Below are 24180 nucleotides of genomic sequence, written 5' to 3'. Positions count from 1 at the left end.
GGTATGGTCCTGGGATTCTGATCATCCCAGGCCAGCGCCCAAGTCTAAATGATTCTAACACACAGCAACTGACAGTAGTCATTTGGGACAGCCTCACCTAGAACTTGCTAGCAAGATCCGTCACATCTGCAGTATCCGAAAAGGAGCATCGCAGACCACAGTGTGCTTCAGGGTTGGCCCTGGTTTCTGGAATACATGGAATGTGGTTCCATTCAAAAGGACAGCGTCTACTTTTTTTTTTTTTTTTAAGATTTTACTTATTTATTTGACAGAGATAGAGACAGCCAGCGAGAGAGGGAACACGAGCAGAGGGAGTGGAAGAGGAAGAAGCAGGCTCATAGCGGAGGAGCCTGATGTGGGGCTCGATCCCATAACGCCAGGATCACGCCCTGAGCCGAAGGCAGATGCTTAACCGCTGTACCACCCAGGCGCCCCGGACGGCGTCTACTTAACCACATACCTGATGTGACTACTTAGTCATGTCACTGCGCACTAACACACCAAAATACGTGTGCTGCTATTTTAAAGTACTTCCTTTAAAATGGTCCTTTATGTCCTAGGTAAGGCATTTTTAAGAATTTTTAAAAATTACATATGTAGGTAACTATATCATCTACAAGCTGTATTTCAGGATCATAAAGGGAATGCAAGAGTGGAGAGAGTTGAGAATCAGGACCACACCACAACTACTTCAATCAACAAATACTGACTGATAACATGGGATATGCTAATCAAGGATGGAGACTCAAAAACGCGTAAGACATAAACATCTATATTACTGAATTGAAAACTTTACGATCTGGTTGGAGATGTCAACCTGAAACAACATAAATAACCAAAAAAAAAAAAAAAAAAGCCACAGGCAGATTCTATCTTCTTGATCCCACAACCAGGAGCTAATAATGCATTAGGACTTGAGAGAGAGATCTGAACTTTGCTCCTTTTCCTTCCTCTGCCGCAGTGAGAAGTATAGCATATTGCTAACCTATGGATTTAACCACGAAATAAAATCACCATCAATCATCTTGCCCTAGGCATCTGGCCATAGGACCTCCCCTTGAAACTGCCAGACCTTACAGCGGCCTGAGAACTGCTCTTCCACCAACTTCAAAAGCCTCTTTCCCCTGCTGCATGGGCATTAGCCCTAAGCATCTTGAACAATACACAAAGGATGATGGTGCAGAGGGCAGGACTCATTCCTGGAACCCTTCCTTTAATGCTGCAATTCTCCCAGACCCTATACTTGCTCTACACAGATACCCTGTAATAACTATACTTTCTTTTTCAAATAAATATTGCTTTAATTTTTCATGTCTTTCCATGAGCAGGGTGTGGCAGAAACTGCCTATCTTTCTTAATATCTTCCAATTGTATTCAGGGAGATGCTTGCTAAGAGACACCCATTTTCCAGCCTCCCCTGCATTTAAGTGGGGCTATGAGATTAAGTTCTAACCATTAAAGAGAAGTTGTTAGCTGGGACCTCTGGGAAAGTTCCTTAAAAGTGACACAGAGAGCTGGGAGTAGACTTTTGTCCTTCCCTCCTTCTTTCAGGGATACAGCTGTGATGGCTATTCTGGAATACAAGATGGCCTTGAGGATGGAAGCTACATGCTAAGAAGGACAAAGCAGAGAGACAGTAAAACGGGTTCTCTGGTATGACAAAGCCTCCATTACAGCCCTGGCTAGTGCAGCTCTGAACTCGCCTTACATGAGGGAAAAAAATCATCCATATGCATTTAGTTAGGCAACTTCTATTCAGGGTTATCTGTTATAAGCAAATAAACCTGTTAAAAACAAAACAAAACAAAACAACAACTGCAGGCTCAAAATGGCCACCACTTAGGTGAAGGCCCTAAATCAGTAAAACAAGACTTAATACCTAACCTAACTGCATTTCACCCCCCACCTGGAGAAATGTAACCTTTAACCAGTCAACATGGAATTTCCTGGTTAACAGGAGGAAATTTACTAATAGACTTCTTGCACTCCCCTTAGGAGGGCAATCCTCCTTAAATAATGCATTCCTTGCTAATCAACTTCTTTCTTCTTTTTTTTTTTTAAAGATTTTATTTATTTGAGAGAGAGCAAGAGTGAGTGAAAGAGCACGAGAGAGAGCAAGAGAGAGAGAGAATGAGCGGTGGGGAGGGGCAGAGGGAGAGGGAGAAGCAGGCTCTCCACCGAGCAGGGAGCCTGATGCAGGCCTTGATCCCAGGAGCCTGGAATCAGGACGAGAGCTGAAGGCAGATGCTTAACCGACTGAGCCACCCAGATGCCCCTCTTTTTTTTTTTTTTTAACACTCTCTCTGCCTTTAAAAACTTTTGTTTAGCTCGGTGGAGTTTCCTTCTACTTGCTAGATGGGAAGCTGCCCAATTCATGAATTATTTAATAAAATCCAATTAGATCTTCAAATTTACTGGGTTGAATTTTGTTTTTTAACAGGCCTAATTCAAACTGATTCAGGCGGTTAGTCCATGGAACCTGTCTTTCCCCAATAATCCCATTCTGTCAGGCACTTTTTCCCAGGTTTGCAGTTGGCTAGTCCTAAACCCCATACCAGAGAAATGCATCCCTGAAGACATACTCTTACACTTTGCAGTGGGAGTAGGGAAAGTTCTATGTACTTCCTTGAGTAGATTATAAATTTAGTAGGCTTCCCCAGGCTTGCCTGGAAAACTAACCACCAAGATCAGCATCATTTTTCCAGGAAAAAAAATGTTCTCAGTCCAAATAATTGATACACGAGTAAAATGTCTAGATCATAAGCAATGAAAATGACAAAAGACAATAAAAGAAACAGTCAAAAGGTCTAGATCATCAACTCTTTAATTAAAGAGGAAGACTAGATTTATTATGGAAGTGCTAACACAGGGCTGTTGTAATTCGGTAGTTTGTTAGATACTCTAGTGGGGAGGAGCAGTTCTAGAAGAAAATCGTATCACATTTTACTCCAGTACTTAAAGAAGTTGACCAGGAATCCAGTCTTGCTTTTTCATCCTCCTCCAACCCCAGGTAATCAGCCCCGCTTCCTAGCTGCTTCTTAGATCTATCTGGGAAGTTTATTGGCAGTTTAAGAATGCCTTAAGAGAGACAAGTGGAAATAACACATTACAGGGTTTCAGGATAAGAATAAATGTAACACAGCTTCTGACAGAATGAGCATTATAAGCAAAATTCATTGTTCTCTCATAGTTGAAAACTGGCTGACCAATGAAAATGAACTTTGTTTATAACACAAAAGTAGGGCAGGTACTTTATTCTCCTCTTTCCTGCTTTGTGATGGTGTTCTGAACATATAACTTATAAATAACGATGGTTTTATTTCTTGTATACATAGAGTGATCATTTTCCCAAATAAAAAATCAGGGCACGAGAGGTGACAAAGCATTTTTGTGCCACTTGTGAAGATATGAGTTGGGGAGATACTGCTTGAATATCAACATAATGAAATATTTTAGAAACAATATTTTTCCATCCATAGTTTTCTTTTTAAATTAATTTTGGGTGCCTGGCTCAGTTAAGCATCTGACTTTAGCTGAGGTCATGATTTCTAGGTCCAGGGATTGAGCCCTGCCTGCATCTGGTTCCCTGCTCAGCGGGGAGTCTGCTTCTCCCCCTCCCTCCCCCACTTGTGCTCTCTTTCTCTCAAATAAATAAAGTCTTTTATAAAAATTAATTGATTTTATTTTTCAAAAGATTTTATTTATTTATTTATTTGAGAGAGAGAGCGCGCACACTCACACAAGACCAAGGAAAGGGAAGGGGTAGGAGAGAATCTTAAGCAGACTCTGTCCTGGGTGTGGAGCCAGATGCAGGGCATGATCTCACCACCCTGAGGTCATGACCTGAGCCAAAACAAAGAGTCAGATACTTAACCCATAGAGCACCTAAGTGCCCCCAAATTAATTTTATTGAGATAAAATTTATATACAATAAAATGCAGTCATTTTAGAGTATAGTTCAACAAGTTTTGACAAATGTAATCACTGGTGTAACCAACACCCATGATCAAGATACAGAATACTTCCATCACCCCAAAAAGTTCCCCTTACTCCTGTGCAGTTAACCTGCCTGCCTTTACCCTTAGCCGCAAAGCAACCACCAAACTACTTTCTGTAATCACAATAATTAAAAACTGGATTCCTTTAGGTAAACATAACAGCAATGAGGATCAGTTTTGAAAATTGTTTAATTAAAAATGTCCCCAATACTTTAAATAGGAGACTTTAAAACTCTGGTTGAATTAAAAAAAAATTCCAAATGCATACACTCTGATATTCTAGATTATGCATACTGTTCTAAAACTATGTCTACCGTCTAAGTGACAAAATCATGTTAGGGACAATACTGAACTCTAATAGCACATTTTATACTGTTCCATCTTAAGGTTTGGTTTCTGCATTCTACTTTAAAGTCCCAGGGAGGCCAGTCTTTTATTTTATACAGGTTAGCATCTCCAGTGCCTAACACAGTGAGTATAACAAATGCTCAAAGATTGCTGAGTAACTTACCTAGGTAACTAGACCTATTTTTATGCTGAACCCGAGTAACTCCTAAATCTGTTTCCATTAACAAGTTAAATAATTATGCCAAGATCAGACACCATTTAAAAATGTTGTACAAGTAACCGAATCTTCCATAATTTTAGTTTTAACCAAAGAACTAAAGAAAACTGGTAAGATGCTTATAATATAGAATAGTGGCAAAAAAGCCAATCACCAAAAAATGATCCATTCTTAAGTTGTTTCATTCTAACAGATGGTATATTTTGAGTTGGCATGTTCCCAGAGCCCAGATTCGGTATGAGCTAGTTGGTGTAAGCTCTAGGCTCTGAGAACACCCCAACTCAAAACTGTTCTTTTACCTATACAGTGCTGTTTGGGTGACTCATGGCCGTGGTTAATTTGATTCTATCTGTCACATAAAAAGTTGTCTCATTCTATTAATTCTCCATGCCTATATCAAAAATACAGAAAAACTGATCACACATAATTCCATAATTGAGTTCTATGTCTAAAAAAAAAAAAGAAAGCACAGTATTGGTCAAAACAACAAAAATGAAACTTTAAAACAATACAATTAATTATAATTACATATGAAACTTATAAAGGATAAATACTTCAATTTAAGTTTTAAACAGCCCCGTAAGTGGACATTATAAATTAGCAAGTACTTAAGGCTCTTTTTTCCTTAGGAAAACTACCTTAGGTAATATGAGCAGGAAAGATGTAGCTAGCTTTCTACCAACAGATAGGCTTGGATAAACACCCAAATCCTTACACACCGATTTGCCTCATCAGAAAGCATCACTGGCCATCAAACCCTTTTAATCATTACTAAACCACCTGGCTCAATTTCAAGATACTCTCATAACTACGTTATAAGGTCCAAGACAGGTCAGAACTAATCTACCGTGTAACACATTTTGTGCAATTCTGTGTCCCGGTGACTTAACAGGGCTCCTGAATCACAGCAGCCAATCTGAGTCACAACATAAAATAGCATCTACCTGGGAAACACTGTTGGGGCAAAATCCTTTCTGCTATATGTTGACTCCAAATAGCTCCAATTATGATGATTCTCATTGATAATGACAAAAGGTAAAACCTGTGATTCTTACCAATGAATGAGAGAGGAAGAAATTTTATGTGGGACTGTTACAAATACCCTACCTTTTTTGGGAAGTAGAGAACAAAATGTTCCAAATTAAGTTTTATTTAGATTCATCAAGGATGTGATGGACAACTAAAAAATAATGGGACTAACTTCATTTGCCATACATGAAAGTCAGTTAAGTGTCAAAATCACAATTGTTGGCTACCTCTAAGTCTATAAGATATTTTTCAATCATATCAGTATATTTACCAGACTACTTATCAGTATATGTAAATATTATGTATTTATCTGTGGATAATTTTAATTTGTGGAAGAAAAGAGTTAACAGATGGCAATTTTAGAGTTTATAAGTAAAAACTTATAAAACTAGTAGAAGGCTGAAGAGAGCTAAGAAATTCTTATCAAGACTGACAAATGTTACGATTAATTAGAACCCACAGAGAATTTGACAAAGGTGAAACTACGGGTATAAATTAAAACATTCCTTGGAATATGCTAAGAACCAAAGAACTAACAAAACAAGAAATGGTAATAGTAGGAAAAAAATTCTCTTCTGTAATCATTCAAGCACCTATTATGTATTCATAATACATAATGTTAGCAGTTTGGAGGAATACATAACACACTATGTTAGCAGTCTGGAGGAACAAAAAATTATAAAACATAGTCCCTGTTCCCAAAGGACTAATATTGTTAGAGAAACAAGACACAAACATTCTATGTCATGCGCCACTTAAATAACAATCCAAATAAAACGTACAGGAATGAAGGCAAGGGATGGATAGCTGCGGGTACAGGGGTTGAGAAGCCAAGACTAAATCTGAGCCAGGCCCTAAGAAGTATCATTTTAATAGAAGTCGAGAAGAGCATGAGCAAAGGTCAGAAGACGAGAGAGAACAAAGTGGTCCAGCTCTCAGCAAGGAGACAACAGGGACATATGCCTAGGGGACAGGTCACATCAGTCATATTGGGGAGAGTTTTAAATGCTATTCTTATAGAATTTTAAGTTGTGACATTTTTGTGAACATGATTAATATATTTCAATATTTAATCTATAGCATGACTCGGAATGTATCTTCATGAGAAACTGTTTTAGAATTGATTACAGGGGGAGTTAGAACTGGAGGAAAAAAGAGTACTATCAGAAGTGATGTTGTAAACCAGAAGTTCTCAAGGTGGTTCATGGACCCTTTGGGAGTCACTGAGACCCTTTCAAAGGATCTGTAAGGCTGAAATTATGTTCATAATACTATTAAGATGGTATCTGCCTATTTCTGTGTGTTGACATTTGCATTGATAGCATAAAAAAGAATGGTGAATAAAACTGCTGGTGTCAAGACAGTGGAACCAAAATGTACCAGGCAGCATTGTATAGTTTTGTTTTTAAACAGCTTTATTGTGGTACAATTGATGCATAATAAACAGCATATATTTAAAGTGTACAATCTGGTGAATTTTTACATACACGGACATGTGAGAAATCAGTGCTATAATCGGGATGGCAAACAGTTTGATCATGTCCACGTTTCCCTGTGATCCTTAGTAACCCACTGCTCTCTAGCCCCTTGTTCTTGATCTTTTTTGGTCACTATAAATTTATTTGCAAGTTCTACAATTTTATATAAATGGAACCATATAGTAAGTATTCCTTTTTCATGTTAACTCTAACCGACGTCAAACTAAACAAAGTAGACTTCGGAACAAGGAAAAACCCAGGAGAAAGAGGATCATTTCATCATGATATAAGATTAATCAATTAAGAGGACATAATAATCCTAAATGTATATGAACTTAATAACAGTTTCAAAATACATGACACAAAAACTGACCAACCTAAACTGAAAAAGAAACATATGTACAATTATAGTTGGGAAATTTCCATACCTTTCTCTATATAAAGGGCAGAACAAGTGTACAGAAGATCAGTAAGGATACAGGAGACTCAAACAATTGACTTGAATGACATTTATAAAACACAACAATAACAGAATACATATTATTCAAGTGCACCTGGAACATTAATCAAGAATGACTATATTCTGGGGAGTAAACAATAAATTTCAAAGGACTGAAATCATATAAAATATGTTCTCTGACCACAGTGGACTTAAATTAGAAGCCAACAACAGAAAGATAGCTGAAAACAGAAAATCCCCAAATATTTGGAAACTAAACATTATACTTCTAAATAATCCGTAAGTCAAACAATACTTCACAAGGGGAATTAGAAAATATTTGAACAGAATGAAAGTGATTTTGGAAACTGGTATCATGAAACACATGAGCTTGAAACCTTCTTAATACTTAAAAGACTTTTCTGATGAAAATCGTGATATTAACAAATGTCACTTTTTAAAAATGAAGTATATGGAAATGTGTCAACATTTGGAAGATCTACATAACTGAGTAAACCAGTATTTTCCCAGTGGCCAATGAAAGGCATTACAAAAGAGCCACTCCATGCAAGACGGACCAATGGATTTTATCATGCAAGTACAGAGTTCATTGAGTATGTGTTCAGATTCTTTACTGCCACAAACAAACCTTTAAGAAACTACCTCCTGTCAAGGTTGGTGGAGTGTAAAAAAAAATTCACAATTACCTCAAAAAGTCTCTAAAATAGTCCTATTTTTGCAGCCACATATATGTGTGAGGCAACACATTCTTCATATACTTCAAACAAACCAACAAATTTAATTGTAATAGACTGAATAAAGAAGCAGATGGAATGCAGCTGTCTTCTATGAAGCCAGACATTAACAAGACTTGCAAAAATGTAAAACAATGCCATTCCTCTTATAACATTTAAAACATTTATTCATTCAAAAATATAGTTATTTTCATAAAAATGTTATTATGTTCACACACAAAGATTTTATTTTAAATGAATTAATAAAAATTTAAAAAATTTATCTGTTTTAATGTTTAACTACCCACCATTTTATAACAGATGGAAGAAAGCTTAAAACAGTTAAGTAGTAAGACGTGGTGAATGAATGAATTACAGCGGTAAAAGGAAAACAACTTAGGTACCTGTGATGTAAGACTTGGTGCTCAGAAATCTCTGAGATAAAAAATGATACAATCATTATGAATTTTGTTGTTCATAGCAGATTCCCCTGTTCTAATCCAATTGATCACCATAATGTGAGCTGACCAAAAACTCATTCAACTGAAAACATCAGGTTTCTATAAGGTTCAATTAGAATTCCGGCACACTACCAAAAGGCCTTTTATATCCACACTTAATGGACAGGACACATGCCTGCCCAGTGCTGTCATGCCTGGGATGAGATGGAAGGACTGATGGAGAGAGAGATGAGAGATTCATGCAAGCTAGAGAGAGCCCAGACTCAGCAGAAACGTAAGTCCTTACTCCTAGCTGTGGGGCCCTAAAGAACTAGATGTATTCGGACCCTGTGTATGCATACAGTGTAGCAGTTACAGCTTGCAGGACAGACTGCCCGGGTTACTCTTTTCTTAGCTGTAGAATTTCAGAAAAGGTTTACTTCTTGGTGCCTCTTTTAATTATTATATGATAGGGTTACTGTGATGATAGCAAATGTAAGCACTTAGAAAAGCACCAAGTATAAGAAGTACTTGATAAATATTACTATTACACAATGTTTTACCTGAAATATGGAGTACAAAAGTACTAGTCTAATGATGGGTGAGAGTACAAGAAATACAATAAACGACTCTAAAAGTTAACTATGATATCTAAAAGTTCCAGGGTTAAAGCCTCATAAAGTGATCACAGATAATGTTATAAGAAAAAAAATTATCTCTGGGGCGCCTGGGTGGCTCAGTCGTTGAGCGTCTGCCTTTGGCTCAGGGCATGATCCCGGGGTTCTGGGATCGAGCCCCGCATCAGGCTCCTCTGCTGGAAGCCTGCTTCTTCCTCTCCCACTCCCCCTGCTTGTGTTCCCTCTCTCACTGGCTGTCTGTCTCTCTGTCAAATGAATAAATAAAATCTTTTAAAAAAAAATATCTCAAAATTATCACTTAAAAATGAGTATATAGATTTGGTATAGACTTTGGATTCAGAAAGCATCTACTGAATGTTTTCAATGAAAATGGATGCATTCTTTCATGGTTATGAGAAAAATATACACTCAACTAACAATTCTGAGACAAGTGATACATTTTTCCTTTTTTTATAAAAAGCAAAATTTAAGTAGGCATTTAAAAAAAATTTTAAAGCTACAAAGTATTGATCATTGTATTATAATAACTATGTAAACCTCAGCATCTACACCTTGACTTGAAGTGAAAAAGAAAACTACAGCCTGAATGGAAAAGGAATAGGTGGTGTGGGTTAAGGAGGGCACTTGTGATAGGCACTGGGTGATCTATGGGGTGCCGAATCACTACACTGTACGCCTGAAACTAACACTACACTGTACGCTAACTAACTGGAATTTAAGTATAAAAAAAAGCCTAAGACTATCAGTCTATGTGAGAGGAAAGTCCAGAGAGGGGGTGATGGTGATGGGCAGGAGGAGAGCAGTCCAGGGGGCCGGGTAGTGGGGGCATGACAGCCTGCAGTGATGAAATACTTCTCTGGACAGAGGATCAGGGGCAGGATAAAGGACTCTGGAGCCCTGACCTGATTATGGGTAAGGCAGAGTCATCCAAACAGCTTCCTGGAACTACTCCCATTCCTGCCTCATGCCTAAGACACACACGGAAACCAAACAGGGAGTTTGTGAAATCACCCCACAAAATAAGCTGGCAGTCTGAGGTAGAAAACACTGAAAAGAGGATATGGTAGTCTGCAAACTCTGCTGTCAGTTATGTCAACACATGACAAAGAATTTCCACATTCTTACTTCTGCAAACACTCCCATACTTCTGCAGGACTTCTGCAATCAAATACCAGGAGCCCAGCGCTCTCTGCCTCAGGCCATTAACCTGTACTAACCCCCAGAGCAGGGAGGGATGGCAGCAGCAGAAGCCTGGAATGCCTCCAGGATTTCGTGAACGCCTCTTCAAGTAATAATCAGTGCTGTACTTCCATCCGCCTAACAGAATAAAAACGTATATGTAGGTCAGGAGGAAATAAAGTTCCATACACAATCTATGCTTCCCATATACTCCAAACCAGCCCAGGCAGGCACTGTTCAAAGGCGAACGAGAGAGTGTGTAAGAAGTTTGGTGAGTAGGAAACCAGTGACAAGGCTGGTCATCCATGTGAGCCAAACATTACACTTCACCTGAGCAAATCTTTTAGCTTGAGTGGATAAAATACTTAAGACTCACAGTGACTACTTTTGAGAAATGACAGTGAAGGAATAGGGTACCAGAGAGGTTCTAATTTGTGATCTTTCCTCAAGAATAAATTATTACCATGATTAAAAGGAATGTATTGCCTTACCTGGAAAATATCTGCCTTGTCGTCAAATAGGCTGACAAAATATTTATAGTCAGCATAAGCCCAGAATTTGGAATGATCGTAATCTCTAAACGGTCCAGACATAGTAGGCTGGTCACAGGTCCAGGTCAGGAAATCTTCAAGCGTAGCTTCTACATAACCACATGTAGTTTCAAACTGAGGACCTGCAATGTAAAAGAACCCAATTTTAAATGTACACTGAACACAATTTCCAAATATTGTTGTTTTTTTTAAATGAAGATAATTTCAACCAAAAAAATGTTAACTATCATTTAACATTAACTAAAAATTAATTTTGCACCTGCTACATAAATAGAACCATCTACAATACTCACAATACTCATGATTTAACATAAAACAAGGTTTCAACCTTAAGATTTAAGACTACCCTTAGTATAGCCTGATTCAGTAATCCAGTGGTATACTTTATTTTTTTAAAAGATTTTATGTATTTATTTGACAGAGAGAGAGAGAACAAGCATGGAGAGCAGCAGAGGGAGAGGGAGAAGCAGGCTCCCCGCTGAGCAGGAAGCACGATGTGGGGCTCGATCCCAGGACCCTGGGATCATGACCTGAGCTGAAGGCAGATGCTTAAGTGACTGAGTCACCAAGGTGCCCCAGTGGTATACTTTAGATTATTAATTCCAAGATGTTTTCAGGGGTCTGTGAGGTCTAAACTATTTTCACAATAATACTCTGATATTTTTCATTCTCATTCTCTCATGAGTGTACAGTGGAGTTTACCAGAAGCTACATGACATTAGTTGATGTCACTGCTCTGACAACTAGTGGAATACGTATTTATGTTCTCGTATTTTAATACTGTCTCAGTTTTGATTTATAATATGGTAAGCACCACTAGATATAATCTACATTGACAAAAGCTCATCGGGGAACTAAATAATTTTTTTAAAGGTACAGCATCCATTGCGTTTCTAAATATTACAGAAAATACGGAATGCCTCATGAAGCTGTATGTCATCCTTATCCAAGGGCCATGCTCATCTTCTCTGTACTGGGGAACTCAATAATTTTTAAGTGTGAAGGGATCCTGACACCAAAAATTGAGAGCTATTTCTTCAGATTAGAAAGGAAAAGAAGCAATGACATCTTTTGAAAATGTTCTGACTTTATATTGCACATGTATCATACATAGCTCCTCAGAATCATTAAGTGGCCAATGGCAACTTAAAGTCTATCATTTATTCATTAATTCATTTATTTCAGAATCATTTATTAAGTACCTAATTTGTAACTAGCACTGTGCTCAGGATTGTGGGAACATAAAAGAGAGAGGTAATACTCTTGAATTGAGAATATATTTAGACAAAAATAAAATTTTAGCCAGAATAATAGGAAATTTGAGGCATTACCTAATTAAAAACAAAATTCTGTGCCATAGACACATAAGAAAAGGCAAAGACCCAGAGAAGAGGGTTGATCAGGAAAGCTTAGAGAGAAGTCTATTGTCTGTCCAGAATGGTTCGTTATTGTGGGCATGACTCATTTATGTAAGAACTATTCTTCCAAATTGTGATAAAATGAATTTTTTTGGTAACAAGTAGAATATTTTCAATGCACACTGGAAAGTTAATATTCAAGAAATCTGATTATGATCAACATGAAATCCTTTTGATACAGACCTTCTGCACGTAAATCAGCACAACAGCTGAAACATAGCAGATGCTCAGTAATGGGCACTAATTCTGATTCTTAACATTAACTTCAAAAGTTACCTGAATTAGTAGTAAGAGGAGAAGGGTATTCAAACTCTTCAACAGCTTCTATCTTTTCCCTCCATTTCTGCCTGAACTACCTAGGATTATCTTGACCATCTTTCCCCCCTCCTCTCTTTTTTCTTATAACCTTAGAATGGCAGAGACGTAACAGAGGGGAGGGTGTATGTCAAAGAGTCATCCTAACTCATCTACTTCATCAACTTGTCATCTGACTTTGAGAAGCAGGAAGACTTTACAGGAGTACATTTATCTAAAAGATAAAAATCTGCAATATTTAAGAACTATTTAAATTTGACAATTTTTGAGAAGCACTCAGAACAGTGCCTGCCACTCAGTAACCCATCAACATATATATGTTCTTAATATTATCAACATCACCATCAAGAATTTACCCCAGCAACAGGGGCCCCTGGGTGGCTCAGTCGGTTCAGCATCTGCCCTCAGCTCAGGTCATGATCCTGGATCCCTAGGATGAGCTCCGTGTTGGGCTCCCTGTTCAGTGGGGAGCCTGCTTCTCCCTCTCCCTCTGCCTCTCCCCTCCACTTGTTTTCTCTCTCTCAAATAAATAAAATCTTAAAAAAAGAAAAAAAAGAATTTACCCTGACAACATAGGAATACACAGTTTTGTTTTGTTTTGTTTTTTTTAACAAACAAAAACCCATGTGGCAAGAAAGCCGCATGGTTCTGGGAAATAGGAGTCATTTTATAGTCATTTCAGTAAGCTCCAAAGGAAGCCTGAAGTCCTCACACTGTCTTACAGAGTTTTCACTTCATAAAATTCAATCCAACTGATGGAACTGAATACTAAAGCCATTACTTGAGACACTTGTCCCTGGGGGGTACAGTTGTAGGCCGGTTTTCACAGGCATGTCTGCACTGCAGCCTTCTCAGGGGACTTTGTTCTCTGTCACAGGCAGCTCTGTACTTTAAGAAATGAAAATCTAAAAGGGCAAAAATTACATGTGGGAACTGTTACTGTCAGGAGAAAATTACGATGAATGGAATGAATGGAAATGACAGACTTTTTTACATTTACATAGTGATTTCAAAATAGAATCTTTTGAATTTTTCCTTCCTAGAAGTAGCAGCACCAAAGGTACTGTTTTCATTCTGTTATCATGACAATTTCTTTCTGGGTAGTATAGTTGTTTTTCTTAGTTTATTTTTTGCAATGCAATTATTCCTTCCTAACTTTATTATTATTGTTCTTTCATTTAACATTGAAGTAGCCTAGGCAGCTGCAATTTTCATCCCACTTACTGTCAAAGTGTTAGGTAAGAAGAAGCTCAACCGAGCTTAGGATTTGGAAGTAGTGTGTAAGTTGAGTTTGCTTCTAACTCTCATACAAGGGAGTCCTAAAATATGTCTTGCAGGGTAGGGAAACAAAGATTTCTCCATTTTGTTAGACTTCATCATTTTATTTTTTAAAGAAGATTTTATTTATTTGACAGAGAGAGAGCACAAGCAGGGGGAGTGGCAGAGGGAGAGGGAGAAGCAGGCTCCCCGCTGAGCAGGAGGACCGATGTGGGGCTGGATCCCAGGACCCAGGGATCATGACCTGAGCCGAAGGCAGATACTTAACCGACTGAGCCACCAAGGTGCCCCTAGACTTCATCATTTTACAAGCAAGAAACACTGCATGGAATGTGGGTACTTTTGACCATCATTGCACCCCCATCTACAAATGCTCAGGGTTATTTTTACAACTGTTTTCCTAAATTACTGCCAGCTGAGGTATAGTATTGCCACTGGGCCTATATGATCCAAATGAATCCCATCCAGAATCGTTTCAAAGAGCTATGAGATACTATTATCTGCTTCCAAAATAAACTAAGAGATACACACAATTCAAATAGTATAATTACTATTATCCCAAGCATTCTAGAAAAACTCAAACCAAGACCTAAAACAAAAATAAGAAATCATTCAATAGGAAGGAAACAAGGTTATCACTGATTTTAAGATCAGATGCCTGGCTTCCTAGAAAACCCACAAGAATAAACTTTAACTACATACACTAATAAATAGCTGGATAAAAAATAAACATACAAAAATAAATGGCTTTTAAAAATCTACTCAACACAACTAGTTAGAAAAATATAATAGGTAAAAATGATTTCCTTCATACAAGCTATAAAAAGTTTATATTTATAGTATTTTCAGAAATTTGTAGACCTATATGAAAACCCCAAATCTTTTCACTGAGAGATGAAATGGACTTGCTAGGTGATAATGATATATTTTTGTATAGGAAGATGACAGTATTATCACAAGGTAGATTCTTTCTGAATTAACTTACAGCACTTAATGATTTTTCACTTAAAATTCCAACAGGATTTGTTTAACATGAGTACATTACTTAACTCTAAAGTTCATTTACAGGAATAAAATTCAATAACATCCAAGAAAATACTAAGAAAGAAAAGTAATTAGGGAGGATGAGTTGTTCTTTCAAATATTAAAATACATGTCAGTTGCTAAAATAGCATTTAAAAAATAGCTTCAAAACTGATAGCTCAATACATGGTCCAAAAACAGATGCTGGAATTTATAAGAATGCAGTAATATAATAAAGATGATTTCAAAGTCAGTAGGGGAAAAAAGGATTATTCAGTAGATGGTACTGAAATAAAAGGTATTGTTATTTCCAACTTAACTAAAAAAGTCAGTGAACACCATACATCAAGATAAATACGTAAAGGATAAAGAGTAAAATGTAAAAGGGAAATCAAGCTATTAGAAGAAAATATTAGAATATTTACCTATTTTTAAGATACAGAAAGAATTTCTAAATAAAATAAGACTAAAATGTTAATGAGATTGGACTATATAAAAATATCAGTTTGATTTTTTTTTTAAAGATGAATCTCAGTTTGAGCAAAGGAATGGACAGGCACCCTCGCATGTTCTGACAGGAGAATAAACGGAAATCACCTTTCTGCGAAGCACTTTGCCATATGTACCAAAGGCCTTTCATTCTTTTACTCCACGAAGATCTGAGTGTCCATTAGGTGCTCAGCCCGTGGTGAGGCCTGACCCTGGCCCTCGAGAAGGCGGCCTTCTGGAGGGGAGGACAGACTTTAAACAGGTACTTACTTACAGACTAACCCGTGATTCTAACTGAGCTAAGTGCTACTGGGAAATACAAGGTGCTCTGAGACCAGTGAGAAGCTGCCCCTGATCTGGGAAGCAGAGGCACTACGATCAGGAAAGACTTCCATGGGAAAATGACATCTGAGCTAAGATCTGAAGGAAGAAGAGGAGTTAACCAGGGAAAGCTACAGTAAGGGAAAATGGGAAAGGAGAAAAGAATGGCTGGACTCTATATGCAAAGGCCTTGAAGAAAGGAGAAGCAAACCTCTGGAAATAAAAAAGCTGAAAAAAATGCTTGTTTGGCCTGAGCTCAGGGAGCGGGATTAAGCTGGTGAAGCGAACAGAGATTTCTACACCACACGAAAATTTTGGCCTTTTGCCTAAGGGTTATGGAAGCCACTTAAGTGTTTTAAGCAGAAAAATAGGATGAGATTTGTTTTTTTAAAAACTGTCTCTGGTTTCAATATGAAAAATGGCCTGGATGGGGAGGGCAGGGGGTGCAGAGGGACCAGGGACAACTATGTTGATAAGAGGGCAGGCTAACCCCGCCTAAAGGATGGCCACTTGGAATGAGAGAAGCAGGTAGATGCGCTACATATTTAGGGTGTAAGTCACAGGGTCACCAGACACCACTCAGAGGCGCAATCAGATGACTCAAAGGTTTCTGGTCTAAGAAGGTTCATGCATAGTGCTGCTCCTCGTGATAGCATTCACACCCTTTGACCCAGTCATTTTCCTTCTAGGAATCTATCCTAGGGAAATAACCAGAAACTTGAACAAGATTTGTTTTCAAAGATGCTCACTACAGTCTTATTTATAAATTTGAAGCTTCTAAGCAATCTAAATAATCAAAATGGGAAAAAATTTTAAATTCGTTATGATACTACCATACAACAGTATATTAGCCATTTAAAAGTCACATTTAACATCAAGAGAAACTGCTCAGGACATGTGAAATGAAAAAAGAAAAGCAAGCTGTGAAAATTATTACAACTTTATTTTTTAAAATTCAAAAAGGCGCATAAACATTTATCAGAGTGTAACTAGTGGTTCTCTCTTGGTAATAGGACAAAGTGTTTTTAAATTTATTTGGATCCTCCCATTTTTTCAATGTTCTCTACAATGAAGAATCATACTTTTATTTTTTAATTATTTCTATTTTTAAATAACATTTGTTGAGCATTCACTACGTGTTGAGCATTTACTGTTCTACATGTTTTATGCATACAAACACTTAATCTTTAAAACATTTCTTTTTTTTTTTATAATAATATTTTATTATGGGGGCGCCTGGGTGACTCAGTTGTTAAGCAGCTGCCTTCGGCTCAGGGCGTGATCCCAGCGTTCTGGAATCGAGCCCCGCATCAGGCTCCCTGCTCCGTTGGGAAGCCTGCTTCTTCCTCTCCCACTCCCCCTGCTTGTGTTCCCTCTCTCACTGGCTGTCTCTATCTTTGTCAAATAAATAAATAAAATCTTTTAAAAAAAAATAATAATTTTTTATTCTGTTAGTCACCATACAGTATATCCCAAGTTTTGAAAACATTTCTAAGATACAGAGAAGGAATGTGCCCAAAGTCACATGGTAAGCCAAAATCTGAACCCATGCGAGCTGATACCAGAGTTAGCACTCTTACACCACTACCCTCTACTGCTTGTGGAAATATTGCATTTATACTCAAAGAAATAAATTTAAAAAGAACAATTAAGACAACCCACAGAATCGGAGAAAATATTTAAAAGTCCTAAATCTGATAAAGCTCTAATATCCAGAATAAATACAGTCCCCTACTTACAGTGGTTTGTCTTAATGATTTTTCGACTTTATGATGGTGTGAAAGTGATACATATTCAGTAGGAACCATACTTCAAATTTTGATCTTTTCCCTGGCTAGTGATATGTAACTATGATATTCTCTTATGATGCCGGACAGTGGCAGCAAGCAACAGCTCCCAGCCAGATCATGACAAGGGTAAACAACAGATACACTTAAAACCATTCTGTGCCCATATAATCATTCTGTTTTTCACTTTCACTATCATATTCAATAAATTACATGAGCCATTCAATACTTTGTCATAAAAAAGGCTTTGTGTTAGATGATTTTGATCAACTGTAAGCTAATAAGTGTTCTGAGCACATGTAAGGTAGGCTAGGTTAAGCTATGACATTTGTTAAGTTAGGTGTATTTTTTTTTTTTTAGATTTTGTTTATTTATTAGAGAGAGTGGGGAGTCTGGTTCTCCCTCTGCTCCTTCCCACCCCCCACCCCCACTTGTGCGCACGTGCATGCGCGCTTGCTCTCTCTCTCGCAAAAATAAATAAAATCTTAGAAAATGGGAAAAGGACTTGAATACACATTTTTCAAAAAAAGATATACAAATGGTCAATAAACACATGAAAAGACACTCAACATCATTAGTCACTAGGCAAATGCATATCAAAACCATAATGAGATAACACTTCACACCCACCAGGATGGCTGGAATAAAAAACAGGATAAGTATTGACAAAGATATAGAGAAATTAAAACCCTCATACAGTGGGGGGGGGGATGTAAAATGGTTCAGCTGCTTTGGAAAATGTTTTGGCAGTTCCTCAAAAGGTTAAACACAGAGTTACCCTATGACTCAGCAACTCCCCTTCTAGGTATAAGCCCAAGAACAATGAAAACATATATCCACATAAAAACTTGTATGTAAATGTTCATAGTAGCATTATTCATAATAGCCAAAAAGTGGAAACAACCCAAATGTCCATCAACTGATGAATGGATAAACAAAACGTGGTATATACGTATAATTGAATATTATTCAGCAAAAACAAAAGAAATGAAATACAGATACATGCTACAACCTGGATGAAACTTGAAAACATGCTACATGAAAGAAGCTAGACACAAAAGGCCATGTATTGAATGATTCCATTTATATGAAATGTCCCAAATAGGCAAACCTATTTTGATTGCCCACCAGGGACTGGTGGTAAGGTGGAATCGAGAGTGACCGCTTAAAGGGTACTAGGCTTCCTTATGGCGTGACTGAATTAGACAGTGATGATGGTTGCACAACATCGTGCATATGCTAAAACCACTGAACTATATATTTTTAAATGATAAATTTAATGTTATGTGAATTATATCTAAATTTTTAAAAAAATATATCTTTAGTGAAAACAGAGCAGTTGCTCACAACTGCAGAGACCTTCTACTTTCTCTTTCTTTTATGCTTAAGTATTAGCTTAAAAGTGTCAAATCATTGTGCCTCATCTACAAAATAGGCTTATAATAGTACCACTCTAAGAGGGTTTGAAGATTAAGAGAATTAATATGTATAAAGCAGCAGAAGAGTGCCTCACACAATAGCTCTCAATAACTGTTAGCAATTAGTGGTTTTATTGTTTTTGGAGTCCAACCAGGGTGTGAAAAAAATTACAGTTCTTACTAATCTCCAAATTATTGTCTAATAGACACTTCAGTGGATGGGAGATTTATTTGACTAAAATCAAGAAAGAAAAGCACAAGCTAAATTTTTATGTGCCTTCGGCTGGTCCAGCATTTAATTTTAAAACACAGTAAACATTTGGGTCTGTGATTAGAATAAGATGTTACAGAACTTTAGGTATTAATCCTGCTCTATCTGCCATGAGTACAAGGGGGTTCTAGACACCAAAAACCAGGTAACTCTTGAGAGATGTGCGAGAAGGTCAACATGAGAAAAAGAAGTTTAGAGAAGCTAGAAAGGAAACTGGGTAATTTTCTAGTTCCTTCTGAGTTATTAATAGATACTCATAGAGCCACTTTACAGCAATGCTTCAAACATTGTGAAATTCTAGACTACCAAACTCTAGACACCAAACTACAAAATAGAAGTTAAACACATTCTAAAGCCAGACGATGGTCATGGACTCCTTTAGATTAAAAACAACACTGTTTTTTTCCTTTAAATTAATTATTTTTAGAGTTAACAGAAACTGTGTTATCTGACTAGAAGACAAAATAGCAAAACGGTACAAGTCTCCAGGGGAGAAGAAGCTGGCAAAATCTAATTGCTTAAGAGGATGAAAAAAGACAGCTTTACATACTTTTCATATTTATGCAGTACCATAGAGGTCAGGCAGCTGATAGAGCAGAGATAAAGTTACAACCAAGAGTAAGCCCTATAAATATAGTGCCTGAAGCCAAAAATAAAAGGACACATTCTACATGAGTCAAAAGTAAAAGGGACCATAAGCCTAGTAATCATCTTTCTCAGTCACAGGGGAACATAAATAATAATACATTAACAAATATTAAGTATCTACTACATTCAGTGAACCATGATACCTGAACAAATACAACGTATAACGTTATCAACTGTGTAAGGTTACCAACTATAGGCTTAGTTTTTAAAAAAAAATCTTTTTTTTTTTTAAAGATTTTATTTATTTATTTGACAGAGATAGAGACAGCCAGCAGAGAGGGAACACAAGCAGGGGGAGTGGGAGAGGAAGAAGCAGGCTCATAGCAGAGGAGCCTGATGTGGAGCTCGATCCCATAACGCCGGGATCACGCCCTGAGCCGAAGGCAGACGCCCAACCGCTGTGCCACCCAGGCGCCCCTAAAAAAAAAATCTTAGGACACAAACTGTCCTTCTAAAACTTCCAATAAAACTTTCCCATCTGCAAATGGTCAAAAACAGGATTAGAAATAAAGGATTTTCTAGAGATAAAGCAACCACTGCTAAGAATGTGGGAATGCTACTGAAGAGACATTATTACGATGATTACTTGTAGTCCTACCTGTATCCGTTCTTTTCATTCCCATCCTGAATCGTATCTGCTTGCCACGAAGGACCTCAGAAAGGTGGCTAACAGTCCAGTGCTGTGCTGGCCAATCAAAAGCCATGTTACAGAAGACTGCAGGCTGTTGTAAAGACATTATAATTTCTTTTGCTTTCTCTGGTGTAAAAGGTTTGACATGTTCACCTAGGGAGAGAAATAGATAACTATAAAGTTATTTCACATTATATGAAGGAAACGTAGCTAATATCATTTCTATTAAGGTAAATCTTTCTATGCAATTATACTACATTTTACACTTCATTTATTACTATTTACATAAATATTTGACCTCAAAAACCATAATTCTTAAATGATTTTTCTCAAATTTTAAATGTTGGAAAACAGTTACAATTTTCAATGTCAAAAAATGTTTTTTAAAAAAGGCTTTCCAACTATATTTAAATTCTAAAAGATACAATTTTCTGAAAATTGTTGTATATGAAATGCTGATGGGAACTACTCTAGAACTACAGTTGCTGGAGTCAGGAATAATTCTACTTGCCATATCATGTGTTTACCCAAAAAGACTACTGAATTCATACGTCAGTCAAAGGGGTGAGGGGGGATTATTTTCATTTCAAGATTTAAAAAGGTAAAAGATGTACTAGGATGGGTATCAATGTTAATCCTTGACTTCAATTGCATCTATAAACAGATGCTGTGAATTACTGAGTACTTCAATAAATTTCACAGAATCAGAGGCTATAAATCCTGGATAGCATGTAATGGTAAGTATTTCCTAAATAAAAGAACAAGTAAGTTTCTCCTTAGAGACATCTTAAAATGAAAAGGTTTTTTAGAAAGTCAAAAAATGCTTCATACTCTGACTCCTGATATATATATGTATATCATCGGCATATATTTATGGTTCTCTAGATTTGATTCTCTAGAATAGTCAGCTAAACCCTCTAATTCATTATCTATTCTGTAATTACACTTAATTCAAAAAAATTAAGAAAAGCTCATAAATAATCTAAATTCTCCCATCATCCAACTTTCTCCTAAACTTTCTGATGAAAAGAAGAGGGATGGGGAAGGAGTCATCAAGGAACTTGAGTAATTTGTACTTGTCTGAATGTAAGGCTTGTTTTCAAAGAAAAGGAAAATTGAAGTCAACTTGGCCCCTTTGCTCAGACAAGCGCGAACACTCAGAATCCTTCCCTAAACCCTTGATGAAAGTAAGCGAGACATGTGAGGACATTCTGTCACTGTCTACATAGTCAGGGCTCCCCAGTCAGGAGACAAGGGTGGACACTCAGAGGGGAAAGGCCGTAGAAGAGCTGGGGGGGTGGGGGGGGGGAAGAGAGAAGGCACCCTTGGGTATCTCCAGGTAAACGAAGCCCCAAGCTTATCTTTAAGTGAAGAGCCTATAAGGGAAACAGGATGTGACCAGGAAAAAAATTTTCCATCTTTTCTTGAGATTGTTTTCCACTTTTGACGTATTTGATAAATTCACATTAGGGGTCTTGATCCACACTCGCCTATAAATGTAAGTACAAGGTTACCTGGATCACGACCCACTAAATCTTCCTGGACTTGGAGTGCCTGGACTCTGTGTACATGAAAAATTGACCAGCTGCATTTTTTATTATGTATTTTTTAAGTTTTGCTAGATTGTGAGAAGCTGCAATACATTCATGATAATACTCTGTTGTTTGTGGCACATAAATTAGTACTATCCTTTGGCAAACAATTAAAAATGAAGCAGAAGTCTCAAATAACCACCCATTAACCTAGTAACTCATGTTATAGGAATTTGCTTTTAACAAAGTAATCATCGGCTATATGCATATTCATATATATTATATATGTATGCACATAAAATACCTACTACCATAATATAACAATAGAAAATATAAACAGCCTATTGTCTAAAAGTAGAAAAATATTTACTGAATATCACTAAATGTTATATAAATTTTTTCCCATGGTACATTATATCCGTTAGCAATAAAAATGAGGGCCATATAGAAATGTGTGGAGATGCAGAGACTGGAATTGACTCAGAGAGCTACTGTACTAGCCAAGTAAGAAGTGTTACAATAAGGCCCTGAACAACGGGGCGGGGGGTGGGGGGCTGTAGGATGGCAGAGGTGGTAGGGATATAGAAATACTAAGAGAATAATATCAAAGACTATTACAACCAAAGACGTGGGGTGGGAGGCAGATACAGCCCTAAGGGAGACTGAGGTTTCCAGACTTTGTGACTCGACAAAAAAAAAAAAGTTAGGTTGCAGCAGTTCATTCTGGTGGGAAGATGAAGAGTTTGGTTTTGAACATCATCATCATAATACATTTCCTTGTATGATGCTTTATTTGCCATGTACTTTTATATACATTAAAACTGCTCATCTGATCCTCTAGGAAGCCTACAAACCACAGGCAGAGAAGGCATTTTGTTTCCATTATCCAAAGGAAGAATAGGAAGCTCAGATGTCAAAGCTCAACACACCAGTGACAAACTGCAACTATAGGTCAGGTTCCCTGATTCCAAGTGCAGTGCTCTTTCCACTGCACCATCCTGCTTCCAGAGAATTCAAACTGTGGGACCTACACGAACACTACAAACTCAGGAGAGAGAGTATAATCTGAAAAGAGAAATAAGTTTCGGAAAGCTGTAGGCCGATTCATGGATAATAAATCCAGGTGTGCTGTCGGGGGGGGAGAGAGGAATGTTCTGGTTTGTGCCTATGAGGGCAGGGGGTGGTGGGAAAACACCTGTAGTAAGACTGCTAGTTCCTACCTTATCCCATACCCACCCCCTTCTTCCTTACTAACAGAACTCTGTGCAATGGATGTGGCTGAAAAATCACAATTCTTAGACTCCTGTGCAGATACGAGTGGCCAGAGATGTGTCTGGAAGTTGCCCGTCAGCCTTTTTGCCCTTAGCCTTCTCTCCTACATTTTGCCTGGAATACAGACATAATGGTTAACCACTTTGAGAGATCAAAGAAAGGCCCAGGGGGCAGGCTGGCTCAAGTGGTAGAGCATTTTAACTCTTGATCTTGGAGTCATGAGTTTGAGGCCTATATTGGGCATAGAGATTACTTAAAATAAGTAAGTAAGTAAGTAAGTAAGTAAATAAATAAATAAATAAATAAAACGTTTAAAAAGGCCCAGGAAATCGCAAACTTCAGCTGAAAGAATGGAAAAATGTCCATCTTTGTGCCACTGAACCAATACCAGCAAAATTCTACCTCCTAAATCCTTTCACATATAAAACTTAATTCTTATAGTCAAGACTGTTTACTAGTTCATAACTGGTTTAACACCTTGCCTTCTAAGGCTATTGTTTTCAAGGACAACCACATTCTCTCTATAAAATACTCTGTGACTTACACTGAATGAATCATGGCTGGTCTGACCCTGTAGCATTCTTTCAGTTCTATACTTGTAATATATTCAAGCTCTGAACACTTTGTTTCTAGAACTTTAACGGGCAGAGAAAAAGAAAGCACGAGTCCTTTTGGGGTAGGGATTTATTTATTCTGCTTATTTAAATCAGAGCCAATAGATCTGGC

The 24180-nt window shown here is 37.4% G+C and overlaps 1 protein-coding gene and 1 pseudogene across 2 annotated transcripts in view; both read right to left on the bottom strand.

Moving 5' to 3' along the window:
* The window catches only part of HSPBAP1 (HSPB1 associated protein 1), a 58459-nt gene that overhangs the window by 23873 nt on the left and 10406 nt on the right, over positions 1-24180 (bottom strand). For both annotated transcript variants that reach the window (XM_045812739.2, XM_045812737.2), the window contains 2 exons: positions 20618-20803; positions 10992-11173 (listed from right to left, as the gene is read on the bottom strand). In XM_045812739.2, coding sequence (XP_045668695.2) covers positions 10992-11173; positions 20618-20756 — 321 coding nt within the window. In that variant the 5' untranslated portion in view covers positions 20757-20803. The remainder of the gene's footprint in view (positions 1-10991; positions 11174-20617; positions 20804-24180) is intronic.
* Positions 11957-12027, bottom strand: LOC123802212 (U6 spliceosomal RNA; annotated as a pseudogene).

The sequence above is a fragment of the Ursus americanus genome, chromosome 4 (assembly GCF_024610735.1).
Source record: "Ursus americanus isolate L20-20 chromosome 4, mUrsAme1.1.p, whole genome shotgun sequence".
Lineage (NCBI taxonomy): Eukaryota > Metazoa > Chordata > Mammalia > Carnivora > Ursidae > Ursus > Ursus americanus.
Note: the sequence above shows the minus strand (reverse complement) of the source record. Positions and strands in the feature narration are given on the sequence as shown.